Source organism: Pristis pectinata, chromosome 6, assembly GCF_009764475.1.
Source record: "Pristis pectinata isolate sPriPec2 chromosome 6, sPriPec2.1.pri, whole genome shotgun sequence".
NCBI classification, from domain to species: domain Eukaryota; kingdom Metazoa; phylum Chordata; class Chondrichthyes; order Rhinopristiformes; family Pristidae; genus Pristis; species Pristis pectinata.
The window spans coordinates 29,093,171-29,115,987 of record NC_067410.1 but is presented as its reverse complement, the minus strand read 5'-3'; the positions used below and the strand labels follow the sequence as shown (position 1 = coordinate 29,115,987).

The window sequence follows — 22,817 nt, the reverse complement described above, 5'->3', positions numbered from 1 at the left end:
AAGGATCAAGTGGAGAGCTCTCCTTTTGCTAGATTCATACCTTGCATAAAGGAAGACAGCTATTGTTGAAGAATAATCATCTCAATCCAGAATATCATTACAGGAATTCCTCAGAGTTCGAAACGCAAACATTTTAGCATCATCATCAATGCCATTTTCTCCAATATAAAGCTCAAGAGTTGGATGTCCATTGATGATTGTACAGTTCATAAAGACAGTCATGTACATCCCATGATTGACGTTCCATCCACAACCTTAAGCATTTAATCCCTCTACTATAGTCCATAAATGCTACGCTATAGAAACTCTCCTACATGCCACAATCAATTCAATACAGAATGTCCAAATAGTTAGGTATGATAATCTAAATTGTTTAAAACAATTCCCAAGTCAAAAGATAAAATACTGCAAAATTTTAACAAATGCTTTGCATCCTATTCTGCATTTGGCTAGGCTACATAAATACAATACAAGCATCACCAAATCTTTTCTACAGGGGGTGATACAATGGCCTCCAAGGCACAAGTTATCACTACAAGTAATCTCACATGCAACTATTAACTAAACAGGAATTAAAGTAGGTATAATGAGGCTACATCTATCTGAGCAGGAGTCAACTGGCAGGGCGGGTTTGAGCTAGTATACAGCAGTCAATATGTGCACATACCTATACTGGAATTTGGGCTGTCACTATGGCATTTATGTGGGAATATTAAACATTGAGAGACATAAATCTGATGCAAAAGACAGTCCTAATTACGGCACCGATTCTTTAATTTTAATCTCTAAAGTACCTCAATAATGGTCTTTACAGGATCCCCAGAATCAGGTCGAATAACCAGCACTGAATCCTTGTTCCTTTGCTCAACATTGTCTTTAAGGTCACTGCCCCAGATTTGCCTACAGGCATTGAAAATGTCATAACTGTCACTGACTACTGAAATAGGAGTGGATGGAAATTGTTTGAGCAAATATTCAAATGCATCCTTTTCCCGGCTCCTTCCCCAAGCGATGATAGTACTGTGAAAGAAACAAATCAAATCTTAAAAGCACAAACATGAATTGTCGAAAACAGGGATGTAAACAAAGTCCAATTTTCAAATTGAAAAGGACTATCTGAAAAATAACATGTGCTTTTGCTGACAGGAACAGTGATTGCTTTATCAGCTGAATGCAGAAAATGGTGTAGCCAATCTAAACACAGCAACCTTTCACAAAGGGTAATGTGATAATAACCAGGTCATTGGCAAGAAACTGGAGACCATTGCTAAAGAGGTTTCAGATAGTTAGTAGTGCACTAAGATTTTTACATGGGCCTTTGCTGCAAAATTAGTAGTACTTGGTATCATGTGTACAAACCAAACCTTGCACATTGAGGCCTTCCTGACTCCCACCTCCCCCCCCCCCCCCATCGACACATCACTGTAGTAATAATCAGGCAAGTCTGGGTCATGAGCTGAGCAAGGGAACATTGTTGGACTGGAAAAGATTTGGGGCCATTTGAAGGGTTGGGTGAACGTCAGCTGCTACATGTTAATGGGCAGCAGGGTCAAGTGTCAGGTGGCTAGAAGCAGTATTTGGAAGTAGATTTGATAGTTAGAGGCAGGTGTTATCAGTGGTGGTGTATGATTGACAGTCACAGTGTATACAGTAGTTTGGGGGTCTGGTTGGTGAATGGAAGATGGCAGTGGAGATGTGGGGATAGGGGGGCATGTGGAAGTCATTTAAGAAGTCAGCACTGTTTATAGTCAGGGTTTGAGTGGGTTGGGACAGCAGCTGCAACAGCTGCAAGTTTTGGTGTGTGTGTCTGTGTCTGAGTAAGGTGGGAGGTTAGAGTTAGCTTTGAAGAACAGTCAGTAATCATATCTCTTCAAGAGGAGAGTCAGGTTCCCCACACCAGAGTGCATGAGTGACTTTGGATGGATGGCAGGGTTACACAAGCATGACTGAACAGCACCTGCTTGTGTTCTTTGCTGTTGGATGCCATTTTGCATAACTGGGGTCCCTCCAAGCACAAGCATATTGGCCACATGGAAGACCCATAAGAAAAACTGCAGTTATAATGTAAACTGAATGAAGTTTTAAGGCAATTTAGAAGAAATAATTGCTGATCTAGATCCATGGTTATAATGTATACATTAAGATATAACAAAATACACAGAAATTTTATTTGTAAACATCATAAGGATGCTAACCACTGTGCAAAGAATACACTGGATTCCAGGGAAGATCCAGTAGGATTTTTTAATGTAATATATATAAATATAGGATATAGTAAAATCAAACACCTAAAACATTCTCACCATCAATGAGTTCAATGATAAGGTATTATTGTAGTAATGCAAGGTACAGTAACAAAATTATAGTAAGGTCATTTATATCTGCACCTTGTAGTGAATGATTGCAATTATTATAATTCACTGAATTATGCTTTTTCAAAATTAAAGCAGTTCCTAAAACAGTAGAAGTTGGATGTCCAAGAGAAAGCAGACATGCATGGGTTAATGCATAATATATGCTGTATTAAGAATACAAGTACATATAGGACATTAATTAGGTAGTAAGCACTTTATTAGAATATATTTTTCTATTTTATCTTTGCTGAAGTTTGACCACTTCATTTTGCAAATGATGCAAACAATAACAGGTTTCAAATATTGTAGGTCAATCTGTCCCATAATGCTCATTACCTGTGTTCTGCTGCAGGGATTGAAAACCCAGCCATTTGGCAGTTATAAAACTGTTGAGCCATGACCAATCCTGCCACTGTGTCTGTGCTTTGGAAATTTACCAGATGGGCTGCGCCTCCTAGAGCTGCAGACTGCAAAGAAAGCAAAAGAACAAATTGACAATAATAGCACTGATCAATCAAAACCCACCTAGAGAGTCAGGAACACTTTCTAAACCTTTAACTACTCAAAAATTCTTCTGTTTCAATCACAAGCAAATTTTCAGCACCAGAGATGGGTAGGCTGGGCTTGGATGAAATGTAAACATATTGACTACCTCAAGCCCACCATCTTCTGGGTTTAATGGAGGTGGGCAAGAAGCCAAGCAGTTAGTCTGCTCCCAGGAGGTGGGTTGGCCATTTAGATATTGCAATGAGTCTCATTTCTAATGTGTTTTCTAGACTTAACCCCGACCAGTTTTTTCTTGAGGCTCTGAAAATCTAACAGTAGCTTTGGGGAATAGATAAATCCCTTATCAGCATTGCTTGTGGGCCAAGATCGGCCAAGTTAGGGATCAAACCCTATCTCTATCTTCCACCAGCAGTTGTTGGCCCTTTGTTTGCAGATGTGGCCAGTTTCAGAGTTCGCTGAAATCAGGTGGCTTCTAGAATGTGAATCATGTCTAAAAAGGACCAATGGATAAATTAAACATTCTCATGATTTAAATTTTCGAAGCACTCCTGAATGACATGATCAAAAATACAGACATTTCCTAGCTTTGAGCTGAAAATGCTTAACTGTTTTAATTATGTGCTTTATGCCTAGATTTGTAATCTTAAAAACTTGGTCTCGTGCCACAATTCAAAAGTACAAGGTCTAGGTGTTTAAGCATGGCATTTATCATAATCTACTGTACAAATGTTCAATGTTTTTGTCATTTTAGACAAGATTACATGCAGTGAATTAAGGAAGCCATTTTTCTGCTTACGTTAAATGTCAACTCGAAAGGATATTGAGAACATCTGACAAATGTTAGGAGAACAGACAAATGTACAAGTTCAACAGAACACCATAATAATTATTTTCTTCCGCTGTAAACAGATTTATCTACATTTTCTACAAGGGTTAAGTTGCACTTCTACAGCCAAATGTTAAGCCAACTGATTTACAGTGTTACGTGTCAATAAAAATTTTAAGAATGTGCGTCTCTTGGGTTTGAGTTTCTTCTGTTTAGGTTCATGGACACTAATAATTTTTCTTGATGCAGAGTATATCATAACTGGCAGTTCTGTTAAAGGAAAGAACCTTGTCCACAGAGAAAGATAAATGTTTTTCTCTGAAATGTATTTTGACTATATATCAATAAACAAATGCAATACTTGAACTGCAATCATCCATTTGTGAGGTGTCAAGGAACTTTACCAAGTTATAATTTAACTGAGAAAAATGAACAGGTTTATGTACAGTAAAACTCCAATAACCTGCTATCTGATTAGAGACCCCAATGGTTCAACATCAGGCTCACCAGGTCATGTCTGCCATGCACCCGGCACACTCAATTCTCGCACTCCTTTTCAAACAACTGGGATCCTGGTTTCCATGCTTTCTTTCAGGCACTGAGGCTCCTCTTCACATGCTGCTTTTCACGACCCTGGTTCCCGCACTCACTTTCGAATGACCAAGGTGCTGCTCTCTTTAAACTTACCAGGTTCACAGCAAAATTTATCATAACACCGTGTAACATCTAAAAAAGTGAATTAAAAATGTTTTGGGGCATTAATAGGAATAATGTTTCATAGTCCAGAAAACCTGCCTTTGGGCACCACCAAAGTCTGGAGCATGCAGGATTACCATAGTTTTACTGTACTTGGGGGAGAACATTGGACAGATATTGGGGATTATAGTTAATGGCATCTGATGCCACTCTCAGCATTTTACATCCCTTGCTAAATTATTCATCAAAATAACTGAATGACATTTTTTAATGCATTTTGATAGCAAGGTTACTAATCCAAAAATAAAATCCATCTCAGATATTCACAAAACATAAATACTCCAAAAATTGACATTGTATTGATAATGCCAATGGAATAATTTTACTGAAATTGCAGTGCCCAAGAGTATGAGGAAAACAAATTATTAATAAAATAATTTCTCAACAGAATTCGGTCATATTAATTTCCTTAATTTGGGTGAGAGAGATCATGCAACACCTAGGATTCTGAACATGAGCTCATCATTGGAGCATAAACAAAAAATAATCAAAAATAATATTCAGAGGACAGTTTTAGAAATTCAAATTGCAACTTGAACAGCAGTTTAAAATTAATTAACAAATAATATTTTTATGTAGCAAATGTTCTCTGAAGTAAACCACTCCACTTATTGCGACTCTAGCTAGGTGGATTATCAGGCCAGAACCAGCAATCCTAATTACAATATTCATTGCTGCCATTACTAACGTCGTGCATCAATGATGGAGCAACTTTGAGAAACAAGGTAACAGCAATTTGCACCACACCACCTATAAATCATGAGGATAGGATCTCTTGATATGGATTTTTCTATAATGGGCTAAATACAGGTAGGATTTTCACAAGAGTGTGCACTGTGTTCTATAAATTCACAAAATAATTCATTGTTGACAAATTTAGTTGATTTTCATTGTCTTAAAAACTGCATTTCTCTTCAACACAAAGTATTCAACATAGCACCCCTTCCCCACACGGTTTAGGTCCTGCGCAGGCCAAAAGAGTAACTGAACTTGAAAAAATAATGTAACACCTGCCCAGTTTGAAAATATCAATGTGAATGTCTGAGGGAGGATAGAATAGGAATTGGTCTGCAATGCTGTCCAGGATCAAATATGTGCCAGCAGATGTTGTGTACATCAGCATAAGTGGCTAATATTTTTGGTATCAAACTAATGTATGTCAATGGAGTAATTTTTCATTGTAACCTACTGCTTTTGGAGGAGGAGGAGGAGGAGGTGTTAGCACAATCATTTAAACATGTTTGTACATGGAGTAGCCAAGTGATGAGTGGATAGGATACTGGTGGGGCACTTCAGTCTCACAATTCCTTTAATGAGGACTATTAAATAAAAACAGGCAAGCTTCACCACAGCAAGAGGTTTATACCATGAATAGTTAAAAACAACTATTTGTATTGCAATATTTGGCATACACTTGAAATGCATATAATAGAAAAGCATCGTTGTGATGTTATCCCAGGTTTTCCCAAGTGCCAATTAATTTTGCCTTGAATTAATGTTTCTGAAGATTTCCCCAACACACCACAGGCTAACTTGTTAGCAGTTAAGTTCATTGCTTCTCTTTTTTTTCTAGAAAAAAAGCAGGAAATATAAAAATTCCATTTTCTCACTGAATATCATCTGTGGTCATTCCAGCTGTTTTGGTTGCTCATCCTTTCCCTTTCATGGAATACACTGCTTCCAAACAGGAAGTGTCTTCTGTTCATCTTTCCACAGATGCTGCCTGACCTGCTAAGTGTTTCTAGTATTTTCTGTTTTAGTTTCTGCATTTTAGCTGACCAGAAGTATTGCTGCCAGCATGCAAGTACAAAGTACATTCACGTTTACATATTGAGCCAATCCTTCCACGGAGAGTTCATCATCATATAACTATAGTGAATGTTGCATGCACTAAATTTCCTTTTACTTCTCTGTATCTCATATACATATTTTCATAAATTGTATTGACCTCTAGAGTCCTTGGCCAAGTAGCATAAACCAACCAAAGTAATTGGATCACCTGGTGTGAAATGCAGCACGTTTATATGATCGATGGATAGTGATTTAAACAGAAATGAGCTCTGGCAGCAATGACCTTTTTACAATGACATGCTAAATGACTTAGCGTGTCTTGTCTTATTTTCCCAAACTTACCAGAGCTAACGTTGCTAAAGAATGTAGAATTTGTGTTGTGCCCTAGACAATTCACGGTTTCTAATGCTGACGTTAATTGTCAGTTTCACCGATCCCAAAATAAAGTGAGATAATTCCCAAGTTAACAACATATTTGCACCTCGTTAATCACAATAATAATTACTCGGGCCGAGTTGTGAGTAAAGCTAAAACAGCACAAGTGTGCAGTTGAAAGCCTGACTTTGTTTCCGTGCTGCTTGCTCTGAAGAGATCAACGTGTGGACCCAACTGCAAGGTCTGTAGTGCAGATATCCAGCAAGGCTGTAAAGAAAGAATGAAGCTGTACTGAAAAGCGGTGAATAAGTGATGCCAATGTATGAATTGAAAGCTAGAAGACTGTAGAATAAAGGAAAGACTGGAAGGTGTAAGGAGTTCCAGCTAGAAGACACAGGGTAGTGGTGGAAGGGTGTTATTCTGGCCGGAGGTCTGTGACCAGTGGTGTTCTGCAGGGACCTCTGTTGTTTGTGATATACTGTCTATAAACAACTTGGATGAAAATGCGAATGGGTTGGTTTGTAAGTTTACAGACAACACAAAAATTGTTGTAATTGCAGACAGTGAAGAAGATCATCAAAGGAGATAGCAGGATATAGATCAGTTATAGATATGGGCATAGAAATGGCATATGGAGTTTAATCCAGGCAAGTGAGAGGCGCTGCACTTTTGGCGGTAAAAATGTAAAGGGAAAGTATACAGTTAATGGCAGGACCCTTAACAGCATTGGCGTACAGAGGGATCTTGGGGTCCAAGTCCATACCTCCCTGAAAGTAGCAACACAAATAGATAGGAAGGCATATGGTATGCTTGCCTTCATCACTGGGGTGAGGGAATTCCGATTGTACTGTAGGCAGAAGAGAATGTGTTGTTCTTTTAATTAGCTATATGTGGATGTTACTTTGTTTGATAAACTATCATTGTACAAGTATAAATAGGAGAGGTTGCCTTGTCAGAGTCTAAAGCAAATCTCTTAAGTGGCCTCCCATTGTGAGCAGACAACCTACAATGTGTCCTTGGTAAACTAAGAAAATAGGCAGTTGATTAGCTATCACGTGCTCTATTGCGACCAAACTTGAATGTTAATTCCACACAAAAGAAGTTTTATATTAATAGAAAGGTATACAATTTCAACTAAGAAATTGTGTTAGTGATTATCAAAATGTTCTTCACGACTTTTACTGTAACACTACTAACCTGAATTGAAGGTTGATAAACACATAGGAAAAAAAGTGACATGTCATTTCATTAATTTCCTACATTTTAGGATAGTGCCAATAACAGATAAATCTCCAAGGGCAATGTGTCAAAACATGATAGCTCTCTGGAAAACAAATTTACAGACTGTTAATGATGGTTAGAATTGCTTTACTTGGCTCAAAGCAGAAAGTGTTGGGCGTCAATCGGCAGGCCAGGAAGCATCTGTAGGGATAGAAACAGGGAAAATGTTCTGGTCGATGGCTTTTTGTTAGATCTGGGAATGCAAGAAATCAAGTGTGTTTTAAGTTCAAGTTCCAGAGAGGGGGTGGGGTGGAGAGAACAAAAGGGATGTCAGTGATGGGGTGGAAGCCAAACTTTTAAAAATAGAAAATGCTGAAAACACTCAGCAGTTCAGACAGCACCTGTGAAAAGAGGAACAATTAATGTATCAGATAGGAGACCCTGTTGTATTCAGTTCTTTTCTGAAGGATATTTAACCCAAAATGTTAACCCTGTTCCTCGTCCCACAGATGCAGTCTGAGCTGCTGAGTATTTCCAACATTTTGTGTTAAGCTTAGATTTCCAGCAGCCTGCAGTATTTTTTTAAATTTTCATTTACTGGAGACCAAGATTGTCCAAGTGCCATAAATGCTTTGGTGCTGTCTTAAGGAAGGTGGGGAATGCTTGTTAATCACAGCTATGATTAACAAGTGCTCCTATGGATAGATCAACTGTGATTAGTAAGCATTCACAATCCTCCTTATGACAGCACCAACAGTGTTTGTTTAATCTGGACAAACTCATTCTGCACCCTAGGAAAGGCACTCCCTTTCTTCTTTCCACTCCACCTCTGTCTGCACTCTAAAACACATTTGCACTCTTGTGTTTCCAGTTCTGCTGAAAAGTTATCATACTGAAAAGTTAATTCTGTTTCTTGCTCCACAGATGCTGCTTGAACTGCTGAGTATCTCCAGCCTTTTCTGATTTTAGAACAAGATGACAGCTCACTTTGATTTTTCAAGGAAAGTTTCCAACATTTTCACTAGAATGCACACGTTGACTTCAGGGCAATAAATTACAAAACTGAAACTGAAAGAAATGCTGAATAAGCTAACAGCTACTTCAACCACAAATAATCAAATTTTCCTCCCTGTATTACCACAATTTAGATAAAAAGAGGAAGAAATGGAAGAAGGTCCAACCTGAAGCATTAAAGCCAAATCATGAAAACATTATTCAGGAAAAATCTACACCTGAAAATGTAAGAATTTACAAGAAACAAAGGGAACATCTACATAAGGAAATGTTTCCTGAGTCTGCATGCAGGTATAGTGCATACACAAAACAAAATTTTCCTCTGCAGATTTAAGATAAAGGAAAAGTTGTCACTATCCTGAAACAAAACTAATTTTCTGATATTTTGTAATATTCGTTCATTAATGTTTTGGGTGCAGATCAATGAAACAAACATCACCCCTGATCACGACACATTATTTTAATAAAATACATTGGAACTTTCTGTCATTAAGCAAATCAAAAATTTAGCTCAAAAAAGCCAGCGATCCCCATCAGTATGGAAGAAGCTTTAAAAGTGGTTACTTATCAAATTCCCTCATATGCCAAAACATCAAAGTGCTGAAATGCAGCCAACTGAGCAAATGATTAAACAAAAACAAACATGTTTTCATTTAACCGAAAAACCTCCAGACTTTCACATCTGTTATTTTTATTGTCCAGAAACCTTTGTGTGCTTTAAGATAGTGTATTTATCACATTAAATTAAAGTTACATTGTAAAACGCCAAAGAATAATACATCTAATGTCAAATTGATATTAAAAAGATTGGTACCTCCTGAGATGAAACTCCTCTGTAACCAAAGTCGTGCAATTTGAACTCCAGATCATTCAAACTTCCAGATGTTTTGTTTAGGTACATAGCTAGAAGCTTCTTAAATTCTCTGGATATGGTAGCAACAGTGATTGGATACCAGACTTGAACTAGAGTAGTCTGTTGGGAAAAAAGTATTCAGATTTATTGCTGATAGATTATTACTGGAGAAAAAAAAACAAAGCCAAATGAAGATAATACATTACATTTTAACTTACAGAATCTCAAAATTTACACTTCTATTACTTTTCTAATAATACATGTGCTAAATGTGTGCAAAGTGTTCAATATACTTAGAGTCATAGAGAGAGAGAGCACAGAAGCATGTCCTTTGGCTCAGAGTGTCTGCGATAGCCAGTAACCGCATGTTTATTCTAATCCTATATTAACCTCATTTTTTTAATTCTCCCCACATTCTCATCAACTCCCGCCAGATTCACCCACACACTGTGGGCAATATACAGTGGCCAATTAACCTACCAACCTGCATATCTTTGGAATGTTGGAGGAAACTGGTACACTCGGAGGAATCCCACGCAGTCACAGAGAGAATGTGCAGACTCCACATAAACAACACCCAAGGTCAGGAATGAATCCAAGCCTCTAGTGCTGTGAAGCAGTGGCTCTATTAGCTGCACCACTGTGCTGCTTTAAGGCAGAGGCAATATGGTGGTGGAATCTGGGGCAAGATGGAACTGTATTTGTTCCTTTACAAACCAAACAGCAAATATAGAGGACGGTAGCATCATTCATTGAAGATTCCTGTAATCCTACTTCTGGCACTCACAGTATACTGTTTGCCAGTGAGATGCATAAATAGCGGCCAACAAAGTAACTAAATACAGGTTGTGGCCTGTGACACAGAAGAGTATCAGATTATGCCATTTTTAAAACTGATTTGCAGTCTTCACTGAAACCTTCAGCTTGACACACTGTCTCTGCCCTCATGTGGCTGGCTACCCAGTATTTCCTGAGTTTCTCTCCCAGATAATGGTGGAGGGGGTTCCAGCTATGCAATGACATCCACTAATGTAAAGAGATTCTGCCAGGATCGCGGAAACAAACCTCAATGTAATTTGTCAACCAAAAACAATTCGGGTCTGTGTTCTCCACTGTAAAAAGGGCATTTCCACGGGAAATGATGCTTCCTTCAGGAATGGCTTTAATTCTAATTGGTAAGTGCCCTTCGTGTTCCTGAAGTAAAAGAAAATTATAACTGACTTCCAGATAACACATTTTAACTAAAGGAGCCCTGAAAAGATCTTTCTCCACTTACAAGGACATGAAAGCCAGTTAATAAGCAGGTACAAATGCACAATTCTTAAACAGTAGATGATAAATTCAGATACAAAATAAATAAGTTTTAGAAAAGACAAACCCATCTAAATCAGCTTTATAAACTTAAAGAATTTTGAGAACAAAAATGTTTCAAATTTCTGTAGAGCCCAAAATTGTCTTTTAAGCAGAGGAAATTTTCTCCTTACCATAAGACTGTAAGATATCAGAGCAGAGTTAGGCCGTTTGGCCCATTGAGTTTAGTCCACCATTCAATCATGGCTGATTTTTTTTTCATCCCCATTCTCCCACCTTCTCCCTGTAACCCTTAAACCCTCTGCAAACCAAGAACCTGTCAATCTCTGTCTTAAATATACCCAATGACTTGGCCTGCACAGTCCTCTGTGGCAATGAATTCCAGATTCACCACCCCCTAGCTAAAGAAATTCTTCCTCATCTCAGTTTTAAAGGGACATACATCCCTTTATTTCTAAGGCTGTGCCTACAAATCCTAGATTCTCCAAATAATGGAAACATCCTCTCCACGTCCACTCTATCTAGGCCTTTTAATATCCGGTAGGTTTCAATGAGATCCCGCCTCATCCTTCTGAACTCCATTGAGTACAGTCTCACAGATATCAAATGCTCCTCATAGGTAAAGCCACCTTAGTAGTTAAGTAAGGTTGAATAGACACCTACTATTCATTTCATACATTAACCTGCTTCACATCAGTAACGTGTTGTTTCGTCGTCACAGTGAGCAGGGTAATAGCCAACCCTTCAGATAAATCTTTGAAAAGTAACAGTGAAAACTATGGGGTATATATTATGGATTATAAGCAATAAGACAAGAGAGCTGCACTGTTAGTGATGTTAAAACACTAAATCCCAATTTATGGATGTCACAAGATCCAGGTGCAAATATTGATTCTTATTCAACCATTAGATCCTACTGCTGAGAGCTATATATTTGCATTTACAGTTTTACTACTAATCCAGAATAAAAAATACATCCTGTATCAGCAATAGGATCTACTCATAGGATTGATCCAAATGGAACTACTCTTACACTCTCATAGATTTTCTACCGTTAAAATGTATCGCCATCCTTCCTCATGAAAGATAGAGTGCTTGAAATGAAGCTGATAGATTTGTTTGGCTTGCTGAATCTTCTCCTCTGTCACAACTGAACCTGTATGAGATTTATTAATAAGAAAAAATGGTAATGCATATGGGAAGACTCTAACGAAGGAAGATCTTTCAAGGAATATATGCTCAAACAAAATGCCAAGTCACTAGATACCTGAATTGATAATATGAATCAAGACAACTGAAACTGTTAAGGGTGGTTTGTATTTCCCAGACCACAAAGAACATAAAATATAGTTCACTTGCATCAATAAATTTTTAAATAATTAAACTGAAATTGTGCTACATTTTGGCAATAGGAAATGAAATACTATGATCTTCTTCAGTTATGGAGCTGCTTAAAATGGTCCAGTCTATATATGTGAAAGTATTGAAATAAGGGTCACAGTGAGAAAAATAAATCTCCTTTACCTGGTCAAATCTCAAGAGCCATTTTGCTGTGATTATCAATGGAAATTAGATTTTAATGGTTTTACCACTCCACGCTGTGATGACTTTAAGTGCTTGAATCTCAGTTGAAATTAGATTGGTTATTGTGACAGAGGCAACTACAACTTATACTGTAGATGGAAACCAGATGTGAAGAAAGACTTGGTAATTCCTCAGTTCACTGGAAACAAAGCAAGAATGGCAATGAACAAAGTTTGTTTACTTCTACTGCTGCTTCATAAGGTCACTGGTAAAATTTGATAAAGATCTGGGGAAACTATTCAGGAGTTGTTCTACTCCACAATGACCAACACAAAAGAGACTCCCACCTGCCCCACTAATGGCAGGTACAACAAGGAATTGGAGGTGAGATAGTGACTGGAAACAAAAGCACAAGAAACATGTACAATGAGACAGCTTTGGAGAAATAAACTCTGTAAACAATTCTTTGAATAACTCAAAGATAATGCCAGTGAACAGCATTTTACAAGAGCCTGTGCCAGGCAGGAGATGTATACACAACTCTTGCTGGTATGGCTTAAGACTTTATAAACAGAATTTCCATACAGCAAAAGCTCTAAGGTAATAGCTGGTGAATTTTAAATAGGTTGGGATGTGTCCCAACCTATTTAAAATTCCCACCCCAACTGGTATTTGAAAATAAAAATACGTGAAGCTCTAAAGTTACGCTCAATTGTGATAGGTCTATCCATCCCTTTTGCAGAAATTTTTTGGATCCCGAGTCTACAAATACTTTACCTGTTAAATATTTCTTCAGAATATACTGTAAACCAAAGAAAACAATTTCTTTGAACTCATCGTTGTTTCCTTTCCGGCATTCAAAGTAAGAGTAGATCTTACAGGTGTCTGGTGGATACTGTTTGAAATGAGTCACCTGAGGGAAAAAAACAAAAATCTTTGGTCTTGAAGGATCAATCAGCCACTTAAAGTTTCAATAAATTTTCTCCTTTCAAAAAATCTGAAAAGCACAGTGGCACAGCTAGTAGAGTCACTGCACTGCAGTACCAGAAGCTCAGGTTCAATCTTGTCCTCAGGTGCTGTCAAAGTGGAGTTTGAACATTCTCCCTGCGACCACATTGGTTTCCCCTGAATATTCAGTTTCCTCTCATGCCTCAAAGATGTGTGAGTTGATAGGTTAATTGGCCACTATAAATTACCCCTAGTGTGTGGGCAACTGGTAGAATCTGGGAGGAGTTGATGAGAAGGTGGGGAGAATAAAAGAAAGGCACTAGTGTAAATGTGTGGTTGATAATTGGTGCAGACTTGGTGGGCCAAAGGGCCTGTTTCCATTCTGTATCTCCCTTATGTCTCTATGACACAATCTTTTAAAAGGTTGGGATTACTATGTTGTGCAGAATGAGAGAAAAATCCCAAACTCAAGAGTAAAGGAAGAATGAAGATAAAGAGAAGGAAAAAAATCAGAGTAGAAATGAGCAAAGAGCAAAAGAGCCTCATTTACATCATTATACATACAGATAGTAGAGATTTTACAGTTCATGTAAACATAAAGATCGAACTCTTCAGCTCCAGGTTATAAAGAATGATTTAACAGACAGATATAATATTAGTTATCAACACATTAACATTATCTGGAACTGCAAGAAATAAGACATTGATTCCATCTGGTACATTAACCACCAACTCTGTTGATTTCCATTGGGAGGCAAGATCAGCAACCTGTTTCAGATAATAAACCTTGCTAATAAGCAGTTGAACATCAGAATAACCTAACATGCACTTTCCATCTCTCAACTGCTCAATCATTTTCTGGTATTCAGCATGAAGTTTCAGTTGCCATTGATTTGTTCGACCATTCTCTCATGTCCACCTTTGTTCTTAGTTTTGGCAACGCTCTTACCTTCTCTGTTCTGCTCTTTGAGGGACATCAAAACTAACAATGGCAGCATGAGAAGAGGAGAATGTTGATGTTGGTCATGTTGTTGCCATTACAGAGACCTGGATGCGTGAGCGACGAGACTGGCTGCTCAACATTCCTGGGTTTCTTTGTGTTAGATGTGATTGGGGGGGGGGGGGGTGGTTAAAAGAGGTGGAGGAGTTTCACTATTGATTAGGGAGAATGTCACAGCAGTACTCAGAGAGGACATACTGGAGGGATCATCCACAGAGGCGATTCGGGTGGAACTCAGAAATAGGATAGGTGCAATTATACTGATGGGATTATACTATAGGCCTCCCAATAGCCACCAAGAGGTGGAGGAAAATATATGTAGATAGATTATGGAAAGGAGCAGAAACAGAAGGGTTGTTGTAGTGAGAAACTTTAACTTCCCCAGTATTGATTGGAACTTAATACAAGGGGCTTAGATGGGGTGGGATTTCTTCAGTGCATCCAAGAGGAGTTCTTGAAACAGTATGTGGAGAGTCCAAATAAAGGAGAGAACATACTGGACCTAGCTTTGGGAAATGAGCCAGGCCAGGTGACTGACCTAAGAGTGGGTGAACATTTTGGGAACAGTGACCACAACTCATTATGTTTTAAGATAGTTATGAGTAAGGATAAAATTGGATCTTGTAGGAACGTGCTAAATTGGTGGAGGGCAAATTACAACAGGATAAGGCAGGAGCTAAGGGGCATTGACTGGGAGCAGCTGCTGTCAGCTAAGCCAACATCTGATATGTGGGAGTTGCTTAAAGACCAGCCGATCAGATTTCAGGATCGGCATGTTCTGGTAAGGAGTAAGGACAAGGATAGTAAGGTAAGGGAACCTTGGATGACCCAAGAGATCCTAACTTTAGTCAGGAAGAAAAAGGAAGCATACTTAAGGTTTAGGAAGCTAAAATCAGACTGGGCCCTTGTGAAATATTAAGATAGCAGGCAAGTGCTCAAGCAGATGATTAGGAAGGCCAAAAAGGGCAATGAAATGTCCTTGACAAGAAGGTTCAAGGATAATCCCAAGGCATTTTATACTTGTATGAAGAAAAAGAGGATAACTAAGGAGAGGGTAGGTCCACTCAAGGATAAAGGAGGGAATTTGTGTTTGGAGCCAGAGCAAGTGGCTGAGGTACTAAATGAGTACCTTGTGTTGGTATTTCCTGCGGAGAAGAATTGGAGGATAATGAAAACAGAATGGGGCATGCTAATGTGCTGGGATACTTTGAGATTGAGGAGGAGGTAATGCTGGGTCTTCTGAAAAGCATTAAGGTGGATAAGTCCACAGGGCCTGATGGCATATTGAAAGCAGCAGGTGAGGAGATTGCTGAGGCTTTGACAAGGATCTTAGTGTCTTCACTAGCAACAGGTGAGGTCCCGGATGACTGGAGAGTAGCAAATGTGCCTTTGTTCAAGAAGGGAAATAGGGATAATCTAGGTAACTGTAGGCCAGTGAGCCTCATGTCAGTGGTAGGGAAGCTATTGGGGAGGATATAGAGGAATAGAATTTATGGACATTTGGAAAGGTATAACCTGTGGAACAGTTCATGTCTTTCAAACTTGATTGAGCTTTTTCGAGGAGGTGGCAAAGGAGCTTGATGAGGATAAGACAGTGGATGTTACCTACATAGACTTTAGTAAGGCATTTGACAAGGTCCCTTGTGGTAGGTTGATTCAGATGATAAAGATTCAAAGGATCCAGGGTAAGTTGCAAGTTTGGATTCAGAACTGGCTTGCCCTTAGAAGACAGAGAATAGAGGGAGAAGGCTGTTACTCTGGCTGGAGGTCCATGACCAGTGGTGTTCCACAAGGATCGGTGCTGGGACCTTTGTTGCTTGTGATATATATCAAAGATTTGGATGAAAATGTAGATGGGTGGATTAGCAAGTTTGCAGATGACACCAAGATTGGTGGAGTTGTGGACAGTGTAAAAGACTATCAAAGAACACAGTGGGGTATAGATCAGTTACAGATATGGGCGGAGAAGCGGCTGATGGAGTTTAATCCAGGCAAGTGTGAGGTGTTGTACTTTGGGAGGTCAAGTGAAAGGAGAAAGTACTTAGTTAATGGCAGGCCCCTTCATAGCATTGAGGTACACAGGGATCTTGGGGTCCCAGTCCATAGTTCACTGAAAGTGGCTATGCAAGTGGATAAGGTGGTAAAGAAGGCATATGGCATGCTTGCTTTCATTGGTAGGGGTGTTGAGTACAAGAGTAAGGAAGTCATGCTGCAGCTATTTAAACCTTCAGTCAGACCACACTTTGGTTTTGGTCGTCCCGTTATAGGAAGGATGTAGAGATTGTGGAGAAGGTACAGAAGAAGTTTACCAGGATGCTGCATGGATTAGAGGGGTTGGACCAACTTAGGTTGTTCTCCTTAGACCATCAGACGCTGAGGGGAGACCTGATAGAGGTTTTTTTTATCAAAATAAACTTTATTCATAAAAGAAGAAACTATATACAATAATAAAACTGTTCAAACCTTTACATTCGTGTACAGTTCAATTCTTAGTGTTACCTTTTTATATACAAAAAACACAGCACTGATGCCACACGTGTGGCTCCCTGGGGTGATAACCCAATCCCATATTTACAACATTTGAGTGGCTTCCTCGCCTGACCCCGCCCCTCCTTCTCCTGTGGCAGAAGAACCCTAAACTGTCGTCCTTCCCCACCAAGCCTTTGCCTTGGCTGTACCCAGCTTCAGTGCGTCCCTCAGCACGTACTCCTGCAGCCTGGGATGTGCCAGTCGGCAGCATTCCCCTATGTACATCTCGCAGTGCTGGGAGACCAACAATTTTCGGGCTGACCAAAGGGCATCTTTCACCGAGTTGATGACCTTCCAGCAGCAGTTGATGTCCGTCTCTGTGTGTGTCCCCAGGAACAGCCCGTAGATCAGAGAATCCTCTGTTACGCTGCTGCTGGGGATGAAATGTGACAAGGACCCCTTCATCTTTCACCACACCCTCCTCGCAAACCCACAACCCGCAAAGAGGTGGGCGACTGTCTTGTCCCCGGCGCAGTCCTCCTGGGGGCAGCGCGCACTGGGGGTGATGCCCCAACCGTGCAGGATGGATCTTACTGGGAGGGCCCCTCTCACCGCCAGCCAAGCGAGGTCTTGGTGCTTGTTGGTGAGTTCTGGCGATGAGACATTCTGCCAGATGGTCTGGACAGTCTGCTCAGGGAACCACCCCACGGTGTCCATCGAGTCCTCCTCCTGCAGTGTCTGCAGGATATTCTGTGCTGACCACTTCCTGACGGACTTATGGTCCAAGGGGTTGGTCCGGAAGAACTTTTCCACGAAGGACAGGTAGTGCAGCAACGTCCAGCTAACTGGGACGCCGTGTGGCCACGGGGCCAGGCCCATCCTTCGCAACAGCTGGGACAGGTAGAACCTCGGTACGTAGTGACACTTGGTGCCCACGTACTTGGGTTCCACGCACAGCCTGATGCAGCCACAGACAGCATGAGGGTGACATTGGGGACACCTTTACCCCCATTGTTCAGGGACTTGTGCATGGTGACCCGTCGGACCCGCACCATCTTGGATCCCCAGATGAGCCGGAAAACAGCCCGGGTGATTTCCAAGCCGGAGGAGCGAGGGACAGGCCACACCTGCGCCAAGTACAGCAGCCCTGAGAGCACCTCACACCTGATGACCAGGTTCTTCCCAGTTATCGATAGGGAGCGCTGTTCCCACAGTCCCAGTTTCTGCTTCACCTTCCCAATCCGCTCCCGCCAATTTTTGTTGCACGCCCCGGCCCCTCCGAACCAGAACCCCAGCACCTTCAGATAGTCAGGCCTGACGGTGAAGGGGATGTTGGATTGGTCGGGTCACTTGCCGAACAGCATGGCCTCGAATTATGAGAGGCATAGCTAGGGTAGACAGTCAGAATCTGTTCACCAGGGTAGAAATCTCAAACACCAGAGGAGATGCTTTTGAGGTTAGAGAGGGGAAGTTTAAAAGCGACATGAGGGGCAAATTTTATTTTTACACAGAAAGTGGTAGGTGCCTGAAATGGGTATACCAGGGGTAGTAGTGGAATCAGGCAGTTTGGTGGCATTTAAGAAGCATTTAGATAGAAACATGAGTATGAAAGGAATGGAGGGATATGGATGATAAACAGGAGGAGGACGTTCAGTATAAATCTGTATCAAGATCGGCACAACATCATGGGCTGAATGGCCTGTCCATTGCTGTACTGTTTTACGTTCTATGAGAAGCCATAGCAAAAGCGTCTCTGGATTGAAATGCATAGACAAAGGAACAAGACAGGCACCATCTGACCCATGCTGGCAACAGTGAAGTGCTGGAGGAGAATGGTGTCATCAACCCTGTCAAAATCTGTTGTCAGAAAGGGAAGGATAAGGAAAAATGGATTACTTTTAAAATATTCACATAGAAGATCATCAGTGGCTTTAAGAGTCATTTTGGTATTTCAGCATCACTACAAAGACAGGAACCTTAGGGGAAGACTGAAGGAATTCACAGAGAATGCATTGAGAATAGTACGCTGATGTTGTGAAATGATCTGTATGGATGGCATGCAAAACAGTTTTTCACTGTACCTCAGTACATGTGATAATAATAAACCAATTGCCAATTACAATACTTTGAAAGACTTTAAAAAAGAAAAGGGTTAGGAGGTCACAGTAGAAACCTGAGAAACTAGATGCAAGATGGCTAGATGCAAAGATGCAAGTTTAGGGTCAGGGCTTGGGAGATATTTTGAAGTTTGGCCTAGTGGACCAGAAAAAGAGAGGGAAGTAGGGAAAGCTGAGGATTGGATGGTCTCAATCATTGTGGCACAGTCATCCACAAAATCCTTGTCTTCCTCTTGACTGAGGTCATGCAATATAATGGGTATCAAGGGGAAAATACTCTAATGGTTGGGGTCATACCTCACACAACGATGGTTGTGGTTACCTCAAACATCCCAGCCCCAGGACATTGCTGCAGGTTCTGCAGCAAGCTAAGACAACATTCAGGCATGGGTTGATAAGTAAATTTAATCCATTGAAATATCAGACAAAGACAAAAAAGGACCACCTATCCTAAACGTTCAATTACTTTATCACTCCCCCGCCAGCAACATCCTACAGGATTATATTGACCAGAAACTCAACCAGACAAGCAAAAGCTACAACAGCAGCTAAGAGACTCAGTATCCATGGCAAGTGCCTCACCATCTGACTCTTGAAAGCCTTATCACCATCTACAAGGCACAAGGCAGGAACATGATGGAATACTTCCCATTTGACTGGATGAGTCATGTTTAGGATAAGTGGTTAGACTTTCATTTTTTTTGTCTTTTTCTAACATTTCAATGGACATATACAACAGCTTTGAGGAGCTACCTTCACCAGAAGAACTCCAGCGCTTCAAGCAAGTGGCTCATCACTACCTCCTCAAGGGCAATTTGGAATTCAATATGTGCTGGTCTTGGCAATGACTCCCACTTCCCAAAGACAATTAAAATGTCAAGCCACGTGCTACAATCCACAGTCACAGAAGGTCCGATCCAGGGTTCTACACTATTTCTTTTTAAAGCATGTGCTTACATTTTCAACTATGCTATAGACACAAACTAAGCCAGCCCTCTATTATCAGTGGAGGCTGTGATCTGTTATTGGAGTCAGCTTCTTGGCTAAGTAAAAGCAGGTGGTTTGTCATTGTTTTCTATTAAATGTATGTAGGGAAAAATTGAAAACAAAAAACGTGAGAACGTCACTGTTCCATGAACTACAATTACACTGAGTGATGTAAAATAGTTTCAAAATTGCAAGTTTCCATAACTTATTTCAAATGTGAGATCAACAGGAAATAAAAGGACCAGTAAATATGGAATGTGCATTTTCATAAATGTAGTGCATGACAGAATATGTCACCGTGGCCAAATGAATTATTATATTGAAACAAAGAAAATGATGGCTCAACCACAATAGAAAATGGAAGTCACGTATTCCTGTACTACATGACATGGAAGTCATACAGTAACCGTAGTTTAGTGTTATGAATTATCAACACTAATCAAAGTAGTAATTTAAATAAAAGCAAAGTACATGCCATTGCTGCTTATTTCAGGATTATTTACTGGACAAATTATCCTCAAGGTGATTACCCAGGACTGATCTTTACCTACCACTGCACAAGAATAAAAAATTAATGAAGATAATTTGGAAATTCAATGTACATGATTTAGCTTTGTGACAGTCGTCATTAATTTTCATTGAACTGAAGTCTGTTTCATTCTTCGATCGGGGTAACAATTTCACTGGAACAGCAATGTGACTCCATCTAATCAAATGAAAAGTGAACCAGCTGCTGCAATATTAGGATAATTACTTTGTACTATATCATTGCTGGAATGTAGATTTTTGAATTGCTTCTTTATGTGGCAAATCTTTTGACTCCTCTCGGGACAAATGCAAACTTTGGAAAATTGTCGTTATTTTAATAATGGCTCACCCGTCACCAGCTTCGGGTAAGAGCATCATGTCATCTTCCTCTGAGGCTGTCCCTTAGGCTCAAGGATGACTTGCTTCTGCTGCAGTTCTGTGGCTTCTGAGGGCTGATGAGCCCACTGGTGGACCAGAAGACTACTACGGGGGGGGGGGGGGGGGGCACGAGGTGCTTGATGGGCTGTGCGGGTGGGTATTTGTGAAGTGGTGTGCTCCTTCCATCATTTATGTAGGGCTCATGTGTGCTCCCACTTAGTCAATGTGATTTTCAGAACATCCTTAAATTATTTCCTTCATCCACTTGGTAATCTCTTGTCACAATGGAGCTGAGAACAGAGTATATGTTTCTGAGTCTGGTGTTAGGCATGAGAGTAACATGTCCTCCTCATCAGAGATGCCCGAATGTAACTTAGAACTCAATATTGGCGATGTTGACCTGGGAGAGGAAGCTGATGAAGGTTCACTTGGCCTGTAGAGGGGTCAAGGCTTGGCTCAGCTGCCAGGGATAAGGTAAGCTTGGTAGTCAGAGAAAAAGGTGGTAGTTGAGGGAAGGAGGGATCGGTAGTTGGGGGAGTGAGGAAGGTAGGGTTGGTGGATCAAAACAAATCCATCTGAAGGAAATTAAAGGTAGATTTTTAACATGTCACTTGGGCATAAATCTGCTATTGCAATTTATCCATTTGTACAGTTCATGCAATTTTAATTTCTACAGAATCAATCTAAGTGAAAACTGGTGGCAAATCCTCAACTCTGCTTAAATGGCTACGTGAGAAAGGTGAAAGTCCACCTTTAAATTTCTGAAGTGTATCAGTTACAGAATGCTGACAGATTACAGCTAAGTTGATTGTAAAGAAACTGATTAAACCATTATCATTACCTACCTAGAATTATGAAACAAAACATACACTTTGTGTCCAAACAGGCCAAGTGGTGATTCTGCATGCACAGAGCAACTACAGGGGGTTTCACCTCAGGTGCTTCAGGATTCATCACTGGATCCTTTAAATGAGCATCTACTGCCAGCAGGTTGTGAAGAACACTGCAGCATGTTCCGATCCTCTCGGACACAAGGCTGATATTTGAAAATGGCAAATAAGATGTAATAAGATGTACTCAGTAGCTTAATTACTTCCTAATTTTGCCCGAGGCTGAATATTTCAATGTCGTTCTTTACATATCCTTGTGAAATTCAATCACTTTAGTTATATTGAGCTTTATTTCTACAATGACATTCCCTAAGCTATAGGTTTTAAAATTTAGTACTGTAGCACCCATTACTTGTACTTTACAATAGCCAACATGGTAACCAGTAACATGGACATTCATTTGAGAACGAGTCAGCCAGCCATCATGCCAATAAGAAAGTTAGCACCAGCAGTTAACAATGCCAAAAATACACAGAGTATACAGATCAGGACATCAATCAGCATGCAAAGCAGTGCAATAGAAGCACTGCTAAACTGAAGCCTAATAATCCTTCTCTTAACTGCACGGCTGAACACAAGTTTCCAAAATTGTGCTGAACACACAATTTCCACGTGCTGGAAATACACATTGGTCAGGCAGTATCTTTGGAGAGAAGTAGAGTTAACTTGTTAGAACCAGGAACAGTTAGAAAATGAATATATTTTAAGTTTCATGGAATGGGGAGGGGCACAAAGAAGAAAGAGGATGCTAATGAAACAGTGAAGAGTGTGCGTGTGTGTGTGAGACAGAGAGAGAGAGAGAGAGAGAAGCCTGTGGTGCAAGCTGAGAAAAAGCAGTGAAGCTTGTCCATAGCCAATGATCTGTATGGAATATAAATAGGAAATAAACAAAAGGAGAGAGAGAGAAATTGTAGGAACTAGAGAAACATTAATCTGCCGTTGCTGGCCTCTGAAGTAAAAGAGAAAGC

General features: G+C 40.2%; 1 protein-coding gene across 1 annotated transcript in view; it reads right to left on the bottom strand.

The window, feature by feature from the left end:
• The window catches only part of nampt2 (nicotinamide phosphoribosyltransferase 2), a 31,847-nt gene that overhangs the window by 7,800 nt on the left and 1,230 nt on the right, over positions 1 to 22,817 (bottom strand). Inside the window, exons 2-7 of the mRNA XM_052018013.1 lie at positions 13,310 to 13,445; positions 12,061 to 12,164; positions 10,763 to 10,891; positions 9,659 to 9,817; positions 2,691 to 2,821; positions 795 to 1,020 (exon numbers count right to left, since the gene is read on the bottom strand). Of these exons, the coding sequence (XP_051873973.1) occupies positions 795 to 1,020; positions 2,691 to 2,821; positions 9,659 to 9,817; positions 10,763 to 10,891; positions 12,061 to 12,164; positions 13,310 to 13,445 (885 nt within the window). The remainder of the gene's footprint in view (positions 1 to 794; positions 1,021 to 2,690; positions 2,822 to 9,658; positions 9,818 to 10,762; positions 10,892 to 12,060; positions 12,165 to 13,309; positions 13,446 to 22,817) is intronic.